The sequence below is a fragment of the Podarcis filfolensis genome (genome assembly GCF_964270895.1).
Source record: "Podarcis filfolensis genome assembly, chromosome: 4".
NCBI lineage: Eukaryota > Metazoa > Chordata > Lepidosauria > Squamata > Lacertidae > Podarcis > Podarcis filfolensis.
The window spans coordinates 50,405,815-50,429,874 of record NC_139607.1 but is presented as its reverse complement, the minus strand read 5'-3'; the positions used below and the strand labels follow the sequence as shown (position 1 = coordinate 50,429,874).

At 43.3% G+C, this 24,060-nt stretch overlaps 1 protein-coding gene across 1 annotated transcript in view; it reads right to left on the bottom strand.

The window, feature by feature from the left end:
* The window catches only part of DSCAM (DS cell adhesion molecule), a 312,391-nt gene that overhangs the window by 83,735 nt on the left and 204,596 nt on the right, over positions 1–24,060 (bottom strand). Inside the window, exons 12-14 of the mRNA XM_083608743.1 lie at positions 11,533–11,729; positions 8,732–8,828; positions 5,761–5,889 (exon numbers count right to left, since the gene is read on the bottom strand). Of these exons, the coding sequence (XP_083464869.1) occupies positions 5,761–5,889; positions 8,732–8,828; positions 11,533–11,729 (423 nt within the window). The remainder of the gene's footprint in view (positions 1–5,760; positions 5,890–8,731; positions 8,829–11,532; positions 11,730–24,060) is intronic.

Below are 24,060 nucleotides of genomic sequence, written 5' to 3'. Positions count from 1 at the left end.
AGTCAGCAACTATGGAGCCACAAAGTTTCTATTCAGATCTTTAGAGAAAGAAGCAGAGGTCAGGGGTGATTTTGCTTTCTCTGTCCCTACATTGATATCCTCAGGTATGTCATATGTACAGGCAGTGCTTTGGGGGGGTCAAAAGTGAGGTACGGGTACTCCTACACTGATAAAAGTGCAATAGCAACTGGCACAAAATGGCTGCCATGGGCAGCAAAAAAGATAGGTGCCAGTACCCTATACTGGTAAGCAGGTCTGTGCAGAGCTTGTCTGAGGCCCAGGGTGGGAGACTTGTTCTTGGCATGACAGCCTCTGGCTGACTTAGCCCTCTGAGGCCTGGGGCAAGTGTACCCAGATACCCTGTGCTTCTGCATGGGCTTGCTGGTGAATGCTGTCACACACAAAAAAGCCCAGGGGTCAATAAACCTATCTCCAAGGCTTGAGAGACTTGGAAATCTTAGTATTTGATGATTTCTGAGGATCAGTGATCTGCTGAACAGGAAAGCAGAGAAATGCAGCTCCAGGTTTTTCCCCACAACAGTAGCTATGATGTCATCTGCAGGAGCAATATTTGCCAGTGTTGTAAGCTTGGGAAGAGAATCTGTAATCATTAATTTACATGGAGTCTTTCCTGCACTATTTTTAAAGACTTGTATATTAAATTTGTGTTAGAAAGTAACAATTGTACTGCAATTCAAAGCAAGCTTTCCCAAAATGTGCACTACCTGGGATATGTGTGTGTGTGTGCTTTTTTAGACTATCCTTGGGGGCATAGCTATAGGGGCTTTAAATATGAGCTCCTGAATGTCAAAATTTTCCACTAAACCATTGCCAAACATCACCCTGAACATATGAGAACAATCTCTCAAACACGCTGATTGAAACCAAATAATAATTGGTGTCAGGGAAAAAGGCAGGTGTGGTTGTGTGAATCTCCTCTAATTTCTGTAATATGGAGGGAGAAATGTGGAAATAAGGGATTGTTTCAACTCTTTCATTCTTACAGATTTTAGTATTAGAACAGAGCGCCCTAATATTGTTCTGGTATATACAGGTTTCTTAATATAGCGATTATACTATCAATGCATGCCTCAGATCTTTAAATGCACGCACAATGTCATCAAAATACCTGTATACAATCAATTACAAAAAGCATATTGCTGTGCAACTGTTATTAGGTATGCCATGTACAAAAACACCTGTAATTTGTGTATTATTTAAGACAGGGAAAGCAGCCTGGAGATAGAAGCAGAATCAGATGGGTGGAAGTCTATACCTACAGAAAAGATGGGCAGATGCACAGTAATCAAACACATCCCTCCCAAAGGCTTGACTGAAATTAAGCCTACCACAGAGCCTAGGATTTGCTGATCAGAAGGTCGGTTCGAATCGGTTCGAATCCTCGCAACAGGGTGAGCTCCCATTGCTCAGTCCCTGCTCCTGCCAACCTAGCAGTTCGAAAGCACGTCAAAGTGCAAGTAGATAAATACCGTATTTTTTGCCCCATAGGACGCACCAGCCCATAGGACGCACCTAGTTTTTTTGGGGGGGGAAATAAAGAAAAAAAATTTATTCCCCCCCCCAGGTGCGGGGCTGGGGCGGGGGAAGCCCGAGCTTCCCCCGACCCCAGCCCCCAGAACAGGCTGCTATCCACTAGCTGTGGGAGAGCCGCGCGACTTCGTGTGGCTCTCCCACGGCTAGCGGAGCGCTGCGCGAAGCCCGAAGCTTGGGGCGTGCTGAGCTCAGCGCGCCCCAAGTTTCTGGGTGCCGGCAAGGTCTCCGCTAGCCGTGGGAGAGCTGCATCTCCTACGGCTAGTGGATAGCTTCCTGAAGCCTGGAGAGCGAAAGGGGTCGGTGCGCACCGACCCCCCTCGCTCTCCAGGCTTCAGTGAAAGCCTGCATTCGCCCCATAGGATGCACACACATTTCCCCTTCATTTTTGGAGGGGGAAAAGTGCGTCCTATAGGGCGAAAAATACGGTAGGTACCGCTCCGGCGGGAAGGTAAATGGCGTTTCTGTGTGCTGCTCTGGTTCGCCAGAAGCGGCTTAGTCATGCTGGTCACATGAATTGGAAGCTGTATGCCGGCTCCCTCGGCCAATAAAACGAGATGAGTGCCACAACCCCAGAGTTGGCCACGACTGGACCTAATGGTCAGGGGTCCCTTTACCTTTAGGATATCTGGAATAAAATACTTGAAGGTTCTCTTGCTTGAACTGGGTTCTAGAGTCTCAGATTAAGCAAGCAGAGGGAAGATGAATGCTTTTAGCATAGTGTGTGTGTGTGTGTGTGTGTGTGTGTGTGTGTGTGTCTTAACTCATTGGATTTGTTAGGGTTGCCATATTTCAAAAAGAAATCCCAGTAATGTCTGTGAAAATCTGGACATATGGCAACCCTAGATTTGTCAGGTTAATGCCTTCTAATCAGCTAGAAATTTCATATCAGTTAGGACAGAGGTGCATCAGTGTGTGTTGCATCTGTTCATTCATAAATCCATTCTGTTCTGCTTCTACATGAATCTGTGGACTCTCCTCCAGCATGCAGGGCTAATAACATGTGTGCTTATTTCACAAATAAATATCTGATTATTCTCCCTGTCTGCACCCTAGTTTTGCTCCAACCTGCCTAGAGTGTCATAAAGAATTTGTGCAATTCCCTCCCTGTGCCAAGCAGGGCCAGAGGACAGGGCCAGACTTGCTTTGCTTCATCAGAACAACTTCATCATGTTCCATCGGAATTATCTTTGGAACTCTCGGCTTATACAGCCACCCCTGGGGCACAGCAAGCTGCAGCCATCAGCTGCAGCTATTACATCCATTGAAAAAGAAAAGAAAAGAAAAACAGATCACATCTGAACAATAAAAAAAGGAAAAATCTGGCACTGAGAAGCAGTGCGATCTGTGAGGCAAAAAATGTGTGATCCAGGATGATCAAACTAAGATACTTCTGCTGAAGAAGAAAAAAGGGAGACTAGTGATGAGTACTCTCAGGCAACGTAACAGCACCTGCATGTGAGTACCTTCAAATATTCAGAAAAAGGTACATTGTTGTACCCCTGCCTGGTGAGATTTCATCAGTTCAGGTTCCCCTATGCAAAAAACTCCCAGCTACTGAAAACCCAGGATGCAAGTGTGCGGAGGTTTCGAGACTCATTGTCGCCCTGTTAGGCTTGCTTTCACATGCAGGGCTTTTGGATATTTTCCAACATTTAATCTCACACATGTAGTCTAAAGTCGTACAGTCCTACCAAGGCTGTTCTATGTGCCTTCTCCAAATATTTGAATTGACTTTGAGTCTCTGTGCAAATTGTGAATAAGAGGTGAAACAGCTTTGAGACAATCCCTTCCATTAATTACGCCTTTTCCATTTTATCATAAAAAATTTGCATAAAAAATCCCCTTACACATTTTTTTGTTGTTTTTGGGCATGCTATTTTCATTTACTCTGATCCTGACAAACATGATTCACTAACGACAGAATAGGCAACATTCATATAACACAAATAAACATAACATTTTTTTTTCTTTTAACTGATTTTCCTATAGGGAATGCCTGCATATACCAACCTAACTATATTTTAATACTAATGGATTCCACTCACATGTTTACTTTGTATGTTGTGCCATCTAGTGGCCCTATTCAGAATGGCAATTTTGAGAATATCTACTCTCTCCCCCCAACAAACGTATGATTATTTTTTTACACTGTTAAATACTGCTGATGTTGCAGCTGTAAGTACTACTATTACCCCCACTACCACAGAATATGTTTAGAGTATGTAAAGTGATTTTCATACGATTTTTAGTAACGTTTATGGTAAAAAATATTATCTGGGGTGTATATTTTTAGCAAATGGGAGGCTGAGACTGAAAGAAAGCTTGTGTGAGGCCACTGAGTGCACTGAAGTGAGATCTGAACAGGGATTTTTCTGCCCCACAGCTCACACTTTTTGACCCAACACTACATCAGCTTTCAAAAAAAGAAAAAATTTGAATCTGCTCTTTCTGCAACACATTGTTTAATAAGCAACATGAATGGATAAGGCATATAAAGGTACAGACAGACGTGAGGCTAAACTACAGGCTACAGTGGTTCTCCGCTTTATGAAGAAGGCTATATATAATGCATAGTCCAGCATATTCAAAGCAACTAGCTTTGAAACTACTAGCGTTGAGTCAAAGCGAGTCTTTGCAATCTGACCATTCGACTTCCAGCTGACGTGGGCCTGAGAGGAATCTTGTGTTGCTCATCATTAGGGAGGTCACTGGCACTGTCCAATAGGTATTTGTGACTTGCACACACACAGGGCAAACAGTACTCTACACTGCAAATGGCCCTGCTAGCTCAAGATCCCACTCATCTTTTTAACAATAAGGAATTGTCAAGTGCAGATTAGAAACAGGTCGGCTGCCCCTACCTCTTGTCCCACATCTGATCTGGAAGTGGGCGGATTAAATTGGGTGAATTTGATTTGGACTGCTGATAGATATCTGAAATTAATCCTGTTTTAAAACAGGCCCATTTTGATTCAGCGACGCCTCTAGGACCACTGCACTTCCAATGAAGTAGTCATCTCTCACAGATTAGAACATATGGTGCCCTCCATATGTTCTAGACGACAACTCCAATTGGTCAAACTGTTTGTGCAATAGGCGGGGTGGAGGTCCATGTCTGGGGCTTTTGTGCAAAGGAGTAGAGAGTACATGGTATATTGATAGTAGCAGAGCTGTCATACAAGTGTCTACCAACACATTTTCATGACTAGTTGGTTCTTCTGATCATGTCTATTCAGATGAGGTTTATCAAAATAGGATTCTGCTCCAGAGCCATCATGTCACAGGGTTGAAGGTAGGGGAAGACTTAGGAAGGAATATGTCAGAAAACAGCTGTTCAGCCCATCTTAAGATTTTGCCTGACCCCAGCTTGCTTTAGGTGTGAGTGGATCTGAGTCTGAATCTCGGACAAGACCTTGCAGAGAGAAGAACACTGTGTCTTGGGAAGAGACCATAATTCAGTGGCAGGGTCCATGTTTTGGATGCAGAAGGTCCCCAGTTCAATCACTGATATTCCTGGAGAGTGGCTGCCAATCAGAGTAGGCAATATTGAATTGGATGGACAAGTAGTCTCACCAGGTACAAGTTGTCTACATCTGCAGTTATCTACATTTGGACACGTGGGTGGCGCTGTGGTCTAAACCACTGAGCCTCTTGGGCTTGCCAATTGGAAGGTTGGCGGTTCAATCCCCATGACAGAGTGAGCTCCCGTTGCTTTGTCCCAGCTCCTGCCAACCTAGCAGTTCAAAAGCACATCAGTGCAAGTAGATAAAAAGGTATCGCTGTGGTGGGAAGGTAACTGCCATTTCCGTGCACTCTGGCATCCATCACGGTGTTTTGTTGCACCAGAAGTGGTTTTGTCATACTGGCCACATTAATCGAAAAGCTGTCTGTGGACAAACACCAGCTCCCTCAGCCTGCAAAGTGAGATGAGTGCCGCAACCCCATCGTCGCCTTTGACTGGACTTAACTGTCCAGACGACCTTTACTTTTACTACATCTGCTGAAGATGCTTTTGTTTAATAGGGGCTGTTGAAAACCATCCATTCAAATATACAAAGTATTCTGGACACAAGATGTCAGCAAAACTCTTGGCCACACTCAAGTAACAGTAAAACTGAGAACTCTGATTTTTTAAATTAAAAAAATCATAATACCAGAAAACCAGGAAACAAAAGTTGTAAGCTGGGCATACCAACATACTCTTACCAGACTTGTTCTTGCATTCTATATCATAGCCCGTGATTGGACTATTTCCGTCAAATCCCATGGTCCATCTGAGGGCAATGCTGCGTGCTCTCACCTCTCGGATTTCTATTTCTGGAGGATCTGGGGGTTCTGGTCAAACAGACAAACTCTGTTTTAGTCAAGAGACCTGTGCGTCAGCGACAGCAATGAGTATAGTATGGAAAAAATATGCCTTGTGAAGAATAAGATAGCTTGCTATTTCCTTCGCTTACCGGGTGTTACACTTGTTTTACCCCACACCCATCCAATAAGGAGGGATAGTTAATATTTAAGTCAAGAAACTTGTGACAGCCCTGTTCAAACATTCAAAAATTGTATTCAGGGGAGTGCAGGAAGCAAGGCCTTATGTGGCACAGGCAAGCACCCCATTTTCTTCATCGACCAGGAAGAGCATAAAGGGGAATTGGAAGCATGTTTGGCTGAATATAGCTACATGGTTCCTCAAGACTGAGAACCCTGGAAGATCAAGGCTCCAGATCATGGGGAAGACTGAAAACATATTCAGCTGAACGTGCTTGCAAGCCCTCTCTAGGCTTTCCCGATGATGTAGGAAAGTTAGAGGGAAGAGGTAAGGCCAGCAGGCAACGCTCTGCATTGCCTCCATGGATGCCTGAAAAGGGTTAATGTCTTGATATCATCCTATTTTAGAGCCCCATTGTAGAATTGTTCTATGCTATTATTTTAAAAACAACACATTGCTCCCAGGACAGGTTGTGGGTATAATATCCTTTTTATATTGGGATTTCTATATCTTCCATGTAAGTGAATTGAGAAAGTAATGCTATTACAACTGACTCTCTCTCCCTCTTACACTATACACACCCTGGGTGTGTGTGTATAGTGGGACTGGTGGTATTATTCCCTTTACAACAGGAATGCGGTACTTGTGGTCCTCCAGATGTTCTTGGACTCTAACTCTCATCAGCAACTACATCAGAAGAATCACAGGTTGGCCACCCCTGCTTTAAATGGAACAAAATGGCCTAAACCCTATATGCAGTAGAATTTAATACATGCATAATCTTTGTGGTTTAAAGGGCAGAAGCAAGCGTGTGTATATAATGGGTTGTCTCCAAAGTAGAGCTACGTGAAGTTTCCACCAGTGCAATGATTTCTGATTGTGCAATGCAATATAATACGCTCCTCCTCTCCTTCGCTGCATTTCCTTAAATCTGTTCTAGGGCTTCCCCCGACTCCACAGAGCAGTTTGGGGGGAGGCACAGGGAAGAAAGGGTGGGAAAAGGCCAATTGCACAAGCTGCAATCCTTGCACTGACAAGACGCTTTGGTTGAATACCTCTTATAGGTTGTAATCTACACTAGAAATGTGAAGATGAACTCAACAGTTAGGGCTTGTCCACACTTCTGCTTGTCCCGTGACAAAAAGCATGGGTCCAAGCAGTTTTCCACTTGTCCCATGTTTTCTGAATGCCTTTGTCCCATTGCTTTCTTCTGGAAAAACCGTTCTTTAGTGATAAATTGAAACAAACAGCAATGTGTGGAAAACCTAATCGCTGTTTGCTGCAATTCAGCACCAAACCGTGGGTTTTCCTGGGGGAAAGTGGCAGGGCAAACAGAAATGCCAATAAGCCTTTAGTTTAATTAGTTAACCAGAATAAAAATGCTATGCTCTTTCACATGTGCCTGTACTAACATCTGTGCTAACATTTATTCCATGTTTCTGTGATAACAGTTATATATTTTCTCATTTTTCTCAGAGAACCTTTGTATTAGCTGCAGCTTCACTGCAAATGAGAATCAGAATCTTGATTTATTGAGGGGACTGGCTTAGTGAGTACACAGTCTGTACCAGGATTAACCAGGAACTGATGCAACCTGCAGTCACAGAAAACTGGGGGTTGGGAGAAAGGTTGCTTGTGAGTCCTGAGTGGATTTGGCATCTTATCTGTAAGCTCCAAGGCACACAAGCGCATTGAGCAAGTGTAGTACGGCAGAGCCGGCAGAACCTCATAGCTAATTTCTGCCTCGGCTAGACATTTGACAGGGCATCACCTCAGCCACTCCAGAACCTGCCGATCCCTGCCTGACTCTGCTTCCCCACCTCCCCACCATGAAATATGGTAGGGGACACCTGGCCTGAGGACATACTGACGACTCAAATTTCAGAATGGGAAAAAAAAATACACTGCAGTTGCTGGGAGCTTTTGGCTGATTAGACTTGAAACATTTTGTTTCTAAATATAAAGCAGGTACACTGTTTCTTTTTTCAGAAAAGAAATCTTCACCCTATTGCTTCAACCTATTTAGGCTGCTGCAAGGCTGCTGCTACTGAATTATTTGGTGCCAAGTCCCACTGGGTTCAATGGAACTTACTCCCAAGGAAGTGTCAGAATCACAGCCTGACACCAGCCATGTTTATTCACAAATCAGTATTCCAGACTGCGGTTTTATGTATGAAGAAGAAGAGCTGATTTAAACACCTGTTTTATGATTTATTTATATTTTGCTCCATGGTTTATTGAAGGATTCTGTGTTTCAGCTGACGTATTTATTTTGGTTTTAATGTTGTATCTGGATTTTATTTTCTGTCAACAACACCGCTTAGGGATTTCACATATTAAGCACCTTTGACTCGCGAGTTGACTGACAGGTGAAATGACTGCATGAGAGTGACGAGTATTCAGAATGGATGTTGTGTTGGTCAGCATTGTGTGCATGGTGTGTTAGTTTCTACACTGTCTTGTGGTTGCAATGCAGACTTAAGACAAACTTGTGTCTAAAATCCCATGTTTTAATAGTTCCAGTGCAAACTGGACAGATGGAGTTTGAAGCTTTCATACAGTTTCTAAGTTTTTGACAGTCATGACTACGTTTTATTAGGGACTAGAACCCCCCAACAGATTTCTGAGCATGACATACACTTACTGTACTACAATAGCTGTGTTTTTTTCCTTACGTTGTCCTCTTCCTACCTTGCACAGTGAGCTGAATTATTCCACGGTCCTCCCCATATGAATTGATGGCATGGCAGGAGAAGAAACCAGAGTCTTCTCTCACCGTTGGCAGAATCTACATTGACAATGGAAAAGAAGAAAATGTATTTAATAGGGAATGGCAAGGCCATTTTACAAAACAGACTCTGAATGTAATTCCACATGGTAGGGATGGGAGAATCTCACATCTCCTCAGGGCCATCTTTCCAGTGGGTGGTGGTCCAAAACAAAAATGGGCAGGCAAGAGTGGGGCTGCACCACTCTCTCATACAGAAACATACACCACGCACATGTGCACAACACAAACACACACAGATGCACACATTCATTCACATCCTCTCTCCCTCCATCTCCCTCTCTCTTATCTGAGTCAGACTTTTGGGGCTTAGATGCTTGGCCCATGAACAGTTTTGAACAGAAGCAGTTTTAAATAAGTTTTTATTTCCCCTAAATTCCTCTTTATTTTCATTTTGCCTTCTGTTTATTCCTGCTCATATAGGCAGGAAGACACACAGCACACAGACATGAATAAGTAAATGCACAAGTTGCATTAAAGCCAATTCTGCTCTTGCAGAGCAGTGATGAATTTGACTGCCACTTCTCAATTCCTTCTTGGAATGATATAACATGCTTTCATGGTGATGTAGCATGACAGATTGACAATACTTCCCCAATAATACTCAATGTATACAAACTCTAAAAATACAGAAGCGGCTTGCTGGGCAGGGCAGACTTGCCACACTGGCTTCTTCGCAGGTGGGTGAGTTGCTGTTGCTTACTGGGAAGAAGAGGGGGCACCAGTGGAAGTGCTGGATTAGCTCGGGGAGGGGGGTGCTGGCACTGCACCAACATCCCTGCTGCCTTGCCCCTCTCCTTGCCAGTACACAACAGGGACCCAGGAAGTTAGTGATCTGCTTCTGTGACTTTTTATGTCACACTAGCTTTATTCAGGCATTTATCCCTCAGTGTGATGTCATATAGATGGGGAAAGAGGGATGAGGATGCCTGATGACTTTGAGGGTGAATATCCGCCCCTGGAAGACTGCTCTACTCCTGTAGGCTCTGTCAACATTTTAGAGAAAACCTGCCGGAGGGTTTTCAGAGTAAAAACCTGGAACAGTTTTTAACATCAAAAATGGTGTTTTTAAAACATATAGAGCAGAATGGGCAGGAACGTATCCGTCAATTTCTTTGTCTCTGTTTCTTGTTTTCCCCATCTTAAATTCTGTTCTCCACATTTCCATTTGTTGTTTTTTTTTAACCATCCTGAAAATTCATCAGCATTTTTGCTTCTCCTCGGTTGGGTAACTGCATTGCAAAATTTGGAGAAGTGAGAATTTTGAAGGATCGCTGAGTTTCAGTTCTCATATTGTTAGGAAACTGTGAATTTGGTAGGTTCACCTTTGAATGCCCACTGAATTGATCTTCTCTCCCATCCCTAGGTTGCAGCAGGCAGCCTGCCCAAAACATAGGAGGAGGGGAGATGAGGAGCAGATAACAAATTATTCCTCTGAGGAGAAACAGGAAGATGAAAAATTATCCTCCTGCAGAATACACACACACACACACACACACACACACACACACACACACCTTTCCTCTTTGCAAGTACACCTGCACTTAGCTGTTTGCTTTACAAGAAGCTGGGATCTGAGCACACAAAGCTGGTTCAATATTCACCCTCTCCCCTCAATAAACTGAGATCATCCTGTAGAATCCTCCTTGTCGTTGGCAAGGTCTTTCCTAAGGATCTACCAATATCAGTTGCTGCCACAACAATATCATCTGCACACTTCAGCAGATATGTTTCATTAAAAAAAATAAAAATGTGTTCCTCCGTTGAAGGAAACTTCCACACCATTACCAAAGTTACACCATTACAAAGTTATCCTGTAACAGGATAAGCCTTGGAGGAATTGAGTATTGAACAGCCTGAAGTGTAATTCTGGGTAGTGCGAGATGGCTCAGCAATTTTCTCCTGGCTTGCCCCTGCAGTGACTAAATGAGGCTGACTACAGTTCCTTGTCCTTCAAGATGGAAATGTTCCTCAGGCATGAGGGCATATGGTCTCCTGTAGGTGAAGATCCCAAAAATGCAGACTGGGAAAGACTAGATGGAAGAGAGTGGGCTACCAATGTTCCAACAATGTTTACCATGTAATGCGACATGCAGGGTTCATTCGAGAGAAGGGCAGTATATAAACACAAGAAAAATAATTATGGTAACACTTGAGTTTTTTATGAGTATATATTCATGGGTGTGCTATGGGTGGTAATCAGCTAAGTTTTGCTCACACTGAAATTAATGAACATGATTAAGTTTGGTTCATTAATTTAATAGTTGGCTATCCCCCTATATATGTGTGCACATGTATTATAGAGTGTGGGGTTGCTACACCCACGTTGGCCAAGTCCACTGCTTGCCACGATGTCCAACTGGAAGGTTGACTAAGATAGAAAGTGGCCCTCAGACCAAAATGAATCCATCACGTGTGGCCCAGACTATTTAAAGGGGATAATGTGTTTTATTCGTTCATGTAAAACATTGCCAGAGCTTAACCTGTTCTGGCCCATCCCTATGCAAAATGGAAAGTGAGATGTTCCCCCAGCCGCTGCCCCCCAAAATAAGAAATGTTCACTTTGGGATATCTTCAAGGGACTTCAGTGAACATAATCATCCCGGGGGCGGGGGCGGGCAGGAGTGGAGTGTACAATGTACTCTTATATGTAAAGAACATGTGACCAAACAGCACTGGCAAAATACCAGGTTGCTCATGTTACCTGTAATGTAGAGATCACTTCATCACCCACTTCCTTTGTGGAAACAAGATAGCGGGACATTTCAGGATTAATGATTCTGTCTTCTTTCTCCCAGCGAACGATGATGGGTTTTTCTCCATGTGCTGTGCAACTCATTTCTTTCTTTTGGCCCTGCGTTGCCAAGGTGGTGTTTGGATAGGAAGTTATCATAGCAGGAACTAAAAATAAAAATAACGAACACAAGTTAGTAGCTTGCTGCAAAACGTGTGGAGGAGGAAATGCAACATTGCTGTACAGGAGGGCTCACTAGGTAGCCTCACTTGTATTGACTCATTTTCCACCTAATCCATTTCATTTTGTACTTTTGTACTTATATCAGCTGAAGAAAAACAAAACCACCTGGTGTAGCATACAGCACAGAACTTCCTCCCTCCCCCTGCAAGGAAAGCAGGCATTCATGGAGAGAATAGATAGCCTCTTTTAAATGAATAACTTTAATTGCTGTTTTGAAATGCTAACATTCCACGGCATGACCTTTCTGCATGTCAACCCTATGGATAACAAACTGGTCTACTAGCTCACAAGATTGAAAGCTATGGCTTCTGCTTTAAGAAGTGGCTCTCACATGGATAACAATACAGAGAAACCTTGGGGAAAACTTTTGATGAGAAATGATATGCTCTAACCAAGCATTGTTAGGAACCATTTGCAACCATCTACCTTTCTCCCATAAGGCTTATACATAAAATATCTAAGACTTTGTCAGATGATTACATTCCGCAACATAAGAGTTGTTTTTATTTGCTTGCTGTCAAGTTACTGTTTGATTGTTAAACATCAACATTAAAAGAGATATAATAAAATTAAATACCATTTCCATATTACATTAAAAATGCGATAAACGATATCATCTGAAACTCGATATATATAGCGTCTGGACATAATTTTCAAAAATCTGTAAAAATGTCCAAGAAAACCCGGGTGTATGGCATGGCAACCTGTGTCAGAAGTGTTGGTTTTGGGGTGAATTTCCTAAAAAAAAAAAAATAGCTCAAACAACCCTTGTGCCCGCGGAATTTTACTTTTTGAAATATGTTAACCCCACAACAAATAAGACTCACTGGGTACAATCCAGCTCCTATTATTTGCATGCACAAATAGAGCCTGCAGGCTGATTGTACATAACCTCCCCTGTAGAATAAATTCACGGAAGGAGCTGTGGGGTCCTGTGGACTAGCCCCACCCATTGGCAATACCATTCACTGCTGCAACACCCACTGAAGAATGTTCATCTGATATTTGTTGGAAAGAAGTCTCCCTAGCTACAGATTTAGTTATTTATTTATGTTATTTGCTTATAAGATTTCTTAGCCACCAGTCACCATAAGGTCCCATGATATAACGTAATATACAGTTATTAAAACAAACAAACAAATAAAATCACAGTAATTATAAACCTTCAGGGTTGAATTAGCAGTGTATTCCCTTGTTTAAAATAATGGGGTAAATACCAAGTTACAAAATCTAGGGCTGCCATGTGTCCTCTTTTTCATGGGTATGTAAAATGAGAGTCGTCATACTGATCCATAGTTAAAAGTAGAAGTTGGCAAATGTCTCCTCTTTTTTACTCTTCAAAATATGGCAATTATAGGCTATATAATTTTTTAAAATGTCACACACATATACCTCCCTTTCAGAGGCAGTTCTATAACTAACCCAGCTATCAGAAATTGCTTCCCATCACCATAGCAATGGCTGATGAAGCAAAGGATATCCAGAACACAATTCCCCCCCTTGTGCAATTCTTCCCCAACCCCCGCCCAAACAAATCCCTCTCAACACTGAATCCTGTCCCTGTGGGTAGGATATAGATTGAGAGAGATGCCTTACTCAGAGCTTTGCCCATTTCACTTCCCTGCTATCAAAAGCAGACCCTATCTATCAAAAGCAGGGAAGTGAGATAACAAGGCTCACCTTTTACACCTCAAAATACCTATGCAAATATATTTCAATGCCCCCTCCACCAAGAAATAAAATAAAATAAAATAAAATTTCTGTGAAAGGGCAGAAGCATTTTTGTAGAGCCTGGAAAGAGCTTTGCCAGTACTTGATTATTTATGCTTATTTGAATACTGGATGCTGCGTTTGATTTATTTTTGGATGATAGTGGCCTTTGACTTTGAGCAATGAAGTCTGCATGCAAAGGACTGGTGCAGAGCCCCCTGCAAGTGGTACAGCGGGAGAGAGAGCTCAGCTGTTAAGGAAAAAGAAGCCAGAGAAAGGGGTGGAGTCTTTAAAAAGCTCCACAAAACGGCACAGGGAAAGGAGTGGGGACTTACTGTGTCACTTGGTGATATACAAGAAACGCCCATAATATTCATAGAATCAAAATCTGTCCAGAACTTATTAAGCTTTAGTCACAGGAAGACTAGCTGCGGAAAAAACTTTCATTTCCCCAGCAACGTTTCATAGCTTGAGGGCAGAGGGCTTATCATTTTCTCGCAAGGTTTCTTGTTTATTAAGAATGCTTGAAGGCTGCCCTACCTCTCAATGGATCCCAGGGTAGGATCAAATATGTAAAATCACATAAAACAATGGGCCATTAAAAATACCGATTAAAACAACAGGAGCAACGAAAACTGCAGAGCAGTTGATTATTATTATTTATTACATTCAGGCTGCAGGGGGTTTGGATTGAGGGAAGGCATCCTTCTGCCCATTTCTGCCAGCTCAGTAGATCTCCCAGAGTCCACTGCAAATGGAGGGACATGGGGGAAGGCACCGTCCTGCCTGCCTGCCTCATGCACTGGCAGAAAGACCACTAGCAATATTCCTGCCAGGAGAAGCTGATGGGAAGCCCTCAAACAAGGTGTTTCAGGAGTGGGGCGAGTCTGAGATTCTCTGGGAGCTGCTGGATGTGGAGTTGTTTTCACGGCGGGCACCAATCTGCCCATTTCCATCCAGCTCTTGCTGCCGCTGCCGTGAGCAGCCAGGCTGTGGCTGTGGTGCTAGCTCCGCTCCTGTGCAAAGCCTTGGCAATGCTAGTACGGTGGTACCTCGGGTTACGAACTTAATTCGTTCCAGAGGTCAGTTCTTAACCTGAAACAGTTCTTAACCTGAGGCGCGCTTTCGCTAATGGGGCCTCCCGCTGCTGCTGTGCCGTCGGAGCGCGATTTCTGTTCTCATCCTGAAGCAAAGTTCTTAACCCAAGGTACTACTTCCAGGTTAGCGGAGTTTGTAACCTGAAGCGTTTGTAACCTGAGGTACCACTGTAACAAGACTTGATTGCTCTGTTGCAGCTTACCTTTTCTCCAAGAAGCGGAGAGGAGGCCAGCAGGCAGGGAGGGGAGTGTGTGGTGCAATGTCTAGACCTGACGGGTATGTTCAGCGGAAGTCCAAAGCCTGGACACTGGGCAATCTTAATCCTTACAAAGCAGCCTGGAATCGAGATGGAGCCGGCGTTTCCTAAGCCACCATTTCTTCTGGCTTCTTAAGAGTTATATAATAAATTTTCTTTGATTATAAGTATTACCCAAACACGTGTTTCCAAGCTAGGATTGGTCTTATGTGCTGCTAAGCTGTAGCAAGAATGACGACGACTCAAAAAGCTTGGCAGCTCTGCCGGCGCCTTGTGATATGATTGAATGTGTCAGGGTAAAGACTGTGAACATTTAGAGTTCATATCTTATTCACTTAGAAGCAGTTTCAGGTCACATTATAGGAAAAGGAGGTGATTTATTTTATGTGACAACTATGAATTTTAATCAAAAGACATATTCAAAATAAAGTCTAGACCCCCCCCCCCCATTTTGCCTGAATTCACTATAGGCAAGTATTTCCCCTTTCCCGAGGTTTTTCTCTTCCTTTTTTCGTGCAAGAGCCCTTTTCATGTTTGTACATTACAAGCTGCTCTCTTCAAATAACACACCAGAGACCCACAGCAGCTTAGATTTCTCATTCTCTCTCTAGTCTTTGACAGGGCTGTGAAATGAATGTGACTTGATTCCGCATCGTCATGTGTGCACAATTTTCCACTTTGCCTAACTGAGCCTCCTAATAACCGATAGGAAAAAAAGAAAAGAAAAACGGGGGAATGGAGGAGGCGGACAGCTCTGCTCCCTGCAGTGACTTTCTCGTAAACGCTTGAGGAGATTCATGAGGAATGGCATCAGTTCAGAAAACTGCTCAGCAAGCTCAGTAACAAGCTAGACTAATAGCCAATAAGGCCTTTTCTCAGGAAAGTCATTCACAATTCATTTATTAGTAGTACACACTTTATGAAGAAACTTAAGATAGGAGAGAAAATGCTCACCCTTTCGCTGGGAAAGAGTGGAGCGCTTTTGAAAGGACCCCGCACAATTTAACCCAAGAGGACAGGAATAATTTTGTAAAAATCAACCATATCTGCTCAGAGAGAGGGGTTTAATTAAGGTTCTGGAGGACCTATTGTCCATCCAAGGGCTGCATTCCTTTATCGGTACCTTTCTGAAGACCCCATGCAAATGGTGGGTGGGAATGAGAAGCAAACAGTGAGCATTAATGTTAATGTAATGTGAGAAATGTTATGGGAACCTAATGCAGGTTTTGTGTGCCTCGGTTTACCAGGGTCTGCAGAACTTGCAGGCTAGGTTTCATATCCTCCAAGTGTCCCGATTTTCCAAGGACAGTCCCAGAATTATGAAAACCATCCTGGCTTCTAATTTGATCCTGGAATGTCTCTATTTCCCCTGCCAGTGCCGCCCAGCTTGGGGAAGAGGATAAGCCAGCATTTGTCCCGAGTGGCGGAGGCAGCGAGAGAGCATCCCGTTGCCTCTCCATGGCTGCTGCCGCCAATGTCCTCTCTTGGGCAGCTCAGAGCAGCGGCTGGAGAGTGAGTGAGAAGGAGGAGGAGAAGCTGCCACCAGTGAGTCCCCGCTGTGCATGATGCTCTGGGTCTGAGGGGCAGGCAGAAGGCAAGGCCACCCTGGGAGGAAAGAAAGGGGAGTGTAGCATAGTGCAAGGAGTATAGGTTTTTTTTTTTCATGCTTTGTGTGTCCGTGTCTAATTTTGCCCCTTTCTAAAATGTATTTATTGATGTGTGGTGCGGGGGTTTGTTTTTTGTTTTAGGTAAACCTCCCAAAGAATAAAATAAAATTGGGATTAAGGGGTTTTCTTAGGACAGTGGAGCGTGTGTCTGCTGTGTCCCATTGGTGTGGTGGTGGCAGCAGCATGCGCCCTTCTCATGGGAAATGTTCCGCCACAGGGCCAATGGGGGATCAAGGAGAGTCAGTTGGGGGAGAGGAGTGAGAAATGTCCCTATTTTCAGCTAAGGAATGTTGCAGGGTATGGTGTTTTACATAAAAGCCCAGGAGATCTCAAGACTAGGTCCTGAGGCAATTGAAATGGGTGGGCTTTTTTCATCCCTAACATGTGTTAGCGTTTGCTCTAAATAAAGTGGTCTTGTCACCATCCTTTCTGTAAAGGGTATACCTTACAGTCATATTAGGAGATCTTGAGGATACGGCCATTAGAAGAGAATTTTAATGAATTGTTTTACTCTCTCATGGTCCAAAAACATGTGCTGGCTCCCTATTCTCTTACAATTGCAAAAGATGGCCCTTTGCATGGCTGGATGGGGATAGAAAGCAAATGGATAGAGAGCCACACAAGCAAAAAAACCTCTACAAATATGGGCATACCATATACAATTTGACACAATGTAAAATCACACCCCCTTCCCAAACAACAAATATGACTGAAAATAATGTGTCTGGGTTTCTCACATATTTTCCTCTGCCCTCAGAACAAATGCCTGCCAATATCCCCCTCTCCTGCCAAACAGCCCCCCAAAATACTAAAATAGAACGTGCTGGTTGCTTTTCTCAACAGCTTGTTCAGTTTTGGGTGGTCAGTTGGTGAAGAAAAGCAGCACAATATCTTGCAGTCTCGACTAGAAATTGAATGATTTTTGAGAAGTGGTGGAAGCCAGATGGGCTGAGGTGGTGTATAGCCACAGCAATCTTGGACAGGCATACAGCCCCAGACCCACAGCATTCCCAGTCCTGCCAGCTCCTGTCAGTCAGGGTGGAAGGTAGTGGTGGGCTTTTTTGGCTGCACTAGATCTAACATGATACAGCAAGTGGATTTGAACTGGGTCTCTCCAGGGAATGAACCACGACTGGCTCTGCTCCATCCTCGCCATGCGCTATTTTAGGGCCTTGTGCTGACTGCCCCCAGTGTGAACACGGCTATCAATAGTCTGCTGGGCTTTCTGTGGTTCCAGCAGGGGTTGGTCTCTGTGGCAGCAGTGGAGAACCACACCTCACCAGCAATGGCTGGGCAGCTCCAATGACATCATACTCAAAACTCTAACTCCCCTGAGCAGTTCAAATTGGGAGGTGGGATTGCATCCCAAAATACCTCTCCCTCCCAGCTGCTTTTAGCCTTGATGATTATTTAAGATTAGGTCCAATCCCACCCCCCACTTTAGCATCTGTGATGGGAGAGACTATACATTTTCTGAAATGGCATTGGGATGATGTGAAATATATTTACAGGAGGACATGTGATTTTTACACCTGCAACAGGTAATTTTATTTTCATTATTGCTTAACAGTAGTCCAGTTTTCAAGTGATTGCGCTTCTCCACTGGGCGGTGGCTAAGGAAAAGAATCAAATATAGCAATGTTTTTGGGCTTGAGAAAATTATAGCTATCCATCTAATGGACACAACGCATTGAACAAGTCTGGAGGCTCATTTTCTCCGGCGCTAACTTGCACATTATCTAAAATCTATGAAGCCCTCTGTTTGTTTGTTTAAAAAAGATGTTTTACATTAATGGGATACAATCTTTATAAAACAAAGTCAGGGAGCAGTAAGTAAAAATAGAAGTGTGATACATGCGAAGCTTGAAATGAGTCATCACATCCAATAATGCTTAATACATAATTGGCCATATCGTTCGCTTGTACCAGTTTAGTCTCTCTGGAAGTAACAGAGCTGTGCCATAGAAAGAGATCACACAACCACATCTTTACTGAGCACAAGTTATAGATTTCCTGAAATCTGCAGGCAACCCAGTTCCATATGACTTCGGTCCCTTCCGCAGCACAGCAGCCTGCACTGTGTTGCTGCCAGTGGTTGGAATGAACTTGTTTGGTTTAATGAAGTTCAGTGAATTAGTTCAAAAATCCATGAACTACACCTGGAAGTAGTTCCCATAATTTCTGGGTAAACTGAAGGTGAATTGAGTTCATTCTGGGGTAGAACTTTGAATGATTTCCAGTTCATATTTAATTTCTCTTACATTATTTTTAACTCTCTGGACTCTCTGGGCTTTTCAGCTTAAAGATCATAATTGTTGGGAAACAGTGAATTAAACAATTCACACTCCACTGTGTGTTTTGATGTTTTCTCAGTCTTAAGTGTATTTTACACTTCAGCATAGCAGCTTGTAACATTCTGAATGCTGGAATAAAATTGCTGAGCATCCTTTGGGGGAATGTTTGGATTTAACCTTGAACTGAACATGAACCAAACCAGTGCATTTCGCAAAGGGACTGATATGAACTGGGATTAATTCCTTTATGGACATGTTGATCTAGAACTAGCTTCTTCTAAAAATATTTTTCCAAGCTCTGGTGTCAACTAACAATGTATCCCTATGGCTGGCAAGTGGAGAACAGCAGAACTTTTTTTTTAAAAAAAGGCATTTGTAAGGCAGTTGCAGTAAACAGTCACAGAGAGAAGCATCAAGCTGCTGCCAGATGGTGCCATCAGACTGGTCCAAACCAGTGAATCAGTGTTAAGATGCTCTATACTCCATTATGCCAGTTAAAAACACCCAATTCCCTTTGGTAGTCTATTCAATATTCTGACACATGGGTACTGACTTGGCCTATTAAATTACACCTATTTATAATTACAGAAGCTCTCTTATATAGGGTAGTTATTATCTAGAAAAAGCTGCCTATCCAAAAAAAAAAGGTTGTTTCATAAGAGGAGAAAAGATGATAATTTGTTTTAAGTTCCCCTTGTGCCCTCAAAGCTTTGGCCATTAGCATATCACTGGCATTGTTGAGTTTTTAATAACAGGCCATGGGCAGAGTTACAACATAAAGACAGCACTTAGAGGGAAAATGGGAAGGGCTGCAGGAACAAACAAGTTGGGTGCCATTCACTGGACAACAAGCTGTTTTCGCACTGTTGAAATGGTCCTTGTTTTGTGGATGGCAGTCACTGCTTTCCTTGGTACGTTTCCAAATATTCCCCAAGTTTGGGCAGAAGCAGTGGGTTGTGCCTCCAAACAAGAGAGAGAACATATAAAAGAAGCATAAGCCTCTTGAAGCCTCTGTTCTGTGGCACGCCATCTCCCATTCTTAGATACTGTACCCCAGAGGTGAGGAAGGTTTTTTCAACCAAAGGACCACATTACCTTCTGGGCAACTTTCCAGGGGCCAGTGGTGGGCTAGTTTCGACATACACTCACAGCCCATTCTCTTATCATCCATCCAGGAAACAAAGAAGCATTAGCAGAGTTCAAGCACACACTTCAGCTAGGCAAAAACGCTCAAGGAGAACACACAGAAGGCCAGTATTTGTGTAGCCTGGGGACAGTCCCAAGGGCCAGAGAGAGAGAGGTCTGAAGGTTCTCCATCTATGATGTACCCAAGCACCCAGACCAGTGTGTGTAACAAATGCAGAGTACAAGTTAGCAAATACTGCAATCCTGTACATGTCAGGGGGTTATTCCCAGTAGAGGACTGCAGTCTTGGAAAGATATACCAAATACGTCAGCTTGACCCCTGCCTAGTAGACTATCTGATCTGAATGCTGTATAAATAAAGGGATGGGTGGAGAGCAGCTATCCCAAGTCTGCTGCCAACATGAAATCAGACTGTGTACTCTTGTTGGTGGGTGCTCTAAAATGTCAACCCAGAGCAGTATTGATATATGTGGCTCTCCCGCAGCAGTTGCAGGCAATGTATGTAAAAGTACCCTGCTTTTTCCAACTGATCCTGACCTGACGACAGACATCATAGTGGCAAAACTTTAAAACTTGGTGCTGTGGGTTAAACCCGATCAGAAGGCTGGAGCTCCCATCGCTCGGTCCCTGCTCCTGCCAACCTAGCAGTTTGAAAGCACATCAAAGTGCAAGTAGATAAATAGGTACCACTCCGGCGGGAAGGTAAATGGCATTTCCGTGCGCTGCTCTGGTTCGCCAGAAGCTGCTTAGTCATGCTGGCCACATGACCCGGAAGCTGTACGCTGGCTCCCTCGGCCAATAAAGTGAGATGAACACTGCAACCCCGGAGTCATCTGCGACTGGACCTAACGGTTAGGGGTCCCTTTACCTTTACATATCTATTATGGGGTGTATTTTGTTTTTTCAGCCATTTCAAAAAGATATCTAAATACATTTATACCCCATAAATTTCCTCCAAGGTACTCAAGACAGCACACACGGTCATCGTCCCCTAGCCCTGTGAGGCAGGTTGGACAGAGGCTTTGTGACTGACTCAATATCAGCTTTGTGGCCTGGATGGGGGATTTGGATGCAGGTTCCCCCAGCCGTAGAGCTTTAACTGATGCACACACATTGGCTCTCCATATAGTCTGTGTTCTGCTGTGGTATTATTTGCTTTCTGTTGCAAGGGTAGAAGGCAACAGAACTTTACTGATGCTTGCCAATGATGCTCTTCTTCTGATAGCTTCAACATGAGATGGGGAGGGGAGCAGGTCGAGAGAAATGAAAGGGAAGAAGGGCTCTAATTATTCACCAAGTACAAGTTGTTCAACTAACAGATGGGATGGGATGGCTTCTTCCCACTCAATCCATATGTGGCAACAGCTTTTAAGTAGATAATTATGTTCAATAACATTGCAGATACATCTCTAATGTGTGTGGGCAAATGTTTGCTCAAAGATTTCAACTCCAATGCGGTGGGGGGTGGGGGGGACACTTCTTGTATGGCCATGAAAGTCTTTTCACATGTTTAGTTGGGGGGAAGCACCAGCAACTACATCAAAATAGCTGAAATCAAGCTACAGACCTGAGTTTCAGACCTGTGCTCGATATCTGCTCTGTGTCTATACACTGAAAACATAATGACTCATTCATTTGTTCCCCATTCTTAATACAAGTGACCCATTAAAGTTTCCAAATCAGCAAGAATGACTTCTGGAAATGGCTCATGTAGACAGCTAGACTTGATAAAGGATGACACACCTTGGAAGCAATCTGTAATTCTGTACTGGCTTTAGACATTCACCGTGCTAGGCTGTGGTCACTCAAGAGAGCAAAGAGAAAGTAACACCACACTGGGGCTGCAAACCCATATAAGCCCCACTGAAGTTGATGGGCCTTGCTTCTACGTTGACACGTAAGACGGTAACAATTGGCAAGGCAGAGCAAGGTGGTGTTGCAAACCTGGCTTTCCAACATGCAGGTCACTGTCTATAACTGAGAAGTAGAAGCAGTGGGGAGATCAGCACTGGGGAGACGCACCTCACCCCTCCCTCTTACTGGCAGAGACCTCCATGTTGGAATGTCAGGTGCACATTGCTGCTCTGCCCCACCAGCCGCAACTGATGTATAAGATGGTTGTGTTGTACATGCACACAACATTGGGAAATGTGGGGCCATTCTGATAGGGCCCTGCCACAAACGGTTTTGGGAAATATGAAAGGATGCTGAGCTATAGCTGTTTGCTGTACGCTGTTGGCTCACGACCTTAGAATACTGTAAAAGCATTTATTAATACAGAGCTCACAGTTCCAGTCTTACATTTCTCCAGAACAAATAGCTTTATAGAAATATCCTGCTTTGTTTTGGGGGTTTTTTAAATGGAGACGACTTTTGTTTTGCTTTGTTTCTTCTTAGAAACAAGGAAAGCTACAAGGCCATTGCCTTCATTGCTGGGCAATACCTGAAAGCGTAAGGTAAAATGCAGCTAATCATTTATAACTAACAAAGCCCAAATAATAATTATTTGGTCAATAGCATATTTGGAGCCACAGTTCAAGTGAAGTAATGAAAAGGCTGGATCATTAGCTGAATCTGATTACTCTACAGTACTTGAGCCAAAAACTTTCTAACCTTCAGTTGCTGCTAGGATAGGTGTTGAAAAATGCTGCAGTAATAATAAATGGCTTAGTTATACATCAGGTTTACTTATCTACTATGTCCCACCATAACAGCTTAGTAAAGCCCTCTGGGTAGATTGTCAACACACTGCTATGACAATTTCTTTTCTGGCTTTTTGTGATTGAACAAAGGCCCTTTCCCCACTATTTAAATTCTAGTTTCAACAAAATTTGCTCCTGTGTCAGTACTAGACACAGAACTGGATTCAACTAAGTAAGTATGCTAGTGGAAGCCAGCACAACGAGTCTTGCTAGCGCAACTGGACTTTCCCCCTTCACCTCCCCACAATCAACTCGGGGGGGCAGGCAAAACCCCATAACAGTGTAAATGGGAGAAAAGAGGGGATATCGTTGCACAGGACAAACTGAAATGCTTGCACTGACAGAATAATTGAAAGAGTGCAACGCTGAATTCCTACCAAAATGTCAAAGGTGGTATTTCTGTTTAATTCATTTTGGAATCAATTGAGGAAGCAAAATCCACACTATTTTCATGCTGTTTCTGGGCTTGGGTTTGCACACCTGCTTTTGTTTGTTTGTGAGCCAATCAAAGCAAATTTTGACTGGAGATTCCAAACTTCAGTTCCTTCAGAATCGTCAGTCTTGAGCGCCCAATCTGGCATCAGATGAGAAGTGATAGCAATTGCAATAAATAAATGTCTCGCCGCCTGAACCGCAGCCATCACTGAGAGTAGGGGGAAATAGAATGTTAAAGCAGTGCTAACCTACAGCATGCAATTGAAAAATCAATTCATATCGGCTGAACATGCTATCATTACCTCTGCATGTCGTTGGCTTTAGAATAAGTTATTGGGCATTGTCTATGACTACGCACGTCTTTGACTCGCAGTAAATTCCCCTTCAACCACAGTGATTGTCTTAAAGGCACCTTGTGGTTTCTTTTGACATTTTAAGACAAGCTGCTTTATCACATACAATTGTTTTCGCAGGAAACAACTTCAGTGCGTGGCTCTGGGGAGACTGTTATCTCCTGGTAATGGCACCATTAACATGAGCATACTGTAATTAAAGACTGCAAGAGCAATTCATCTGGATACAGCATATGGATCTGTTTTTATCTTAAACTGACTGGGCAGCCTAATATAAATACAGGCTCAAATTCTAAAGGGAAGATTGGAATAATCTGTCTCGGCTCAGGTGCACGACCCATTGTTTTGAGACCCATTAGCCGAGAAATGTTGTTTCCCCTAGTTATACTGCAAGATCTTGGGATAGGTTAATTAAAGTAATTATTATTCTCACAGAGATCGGCAAGAGAAATGAATGCCAACTTTCTCTTACCAACAGTTGCACAGAAATGTAGATTTTAGCAGTGTGCTTGATTAAGGCTTTGCACACTTTTTTGGCAGCAATCCCAACCAAACTTAAGGGCTGTTACTGCTGAATATACATATATGATGGAG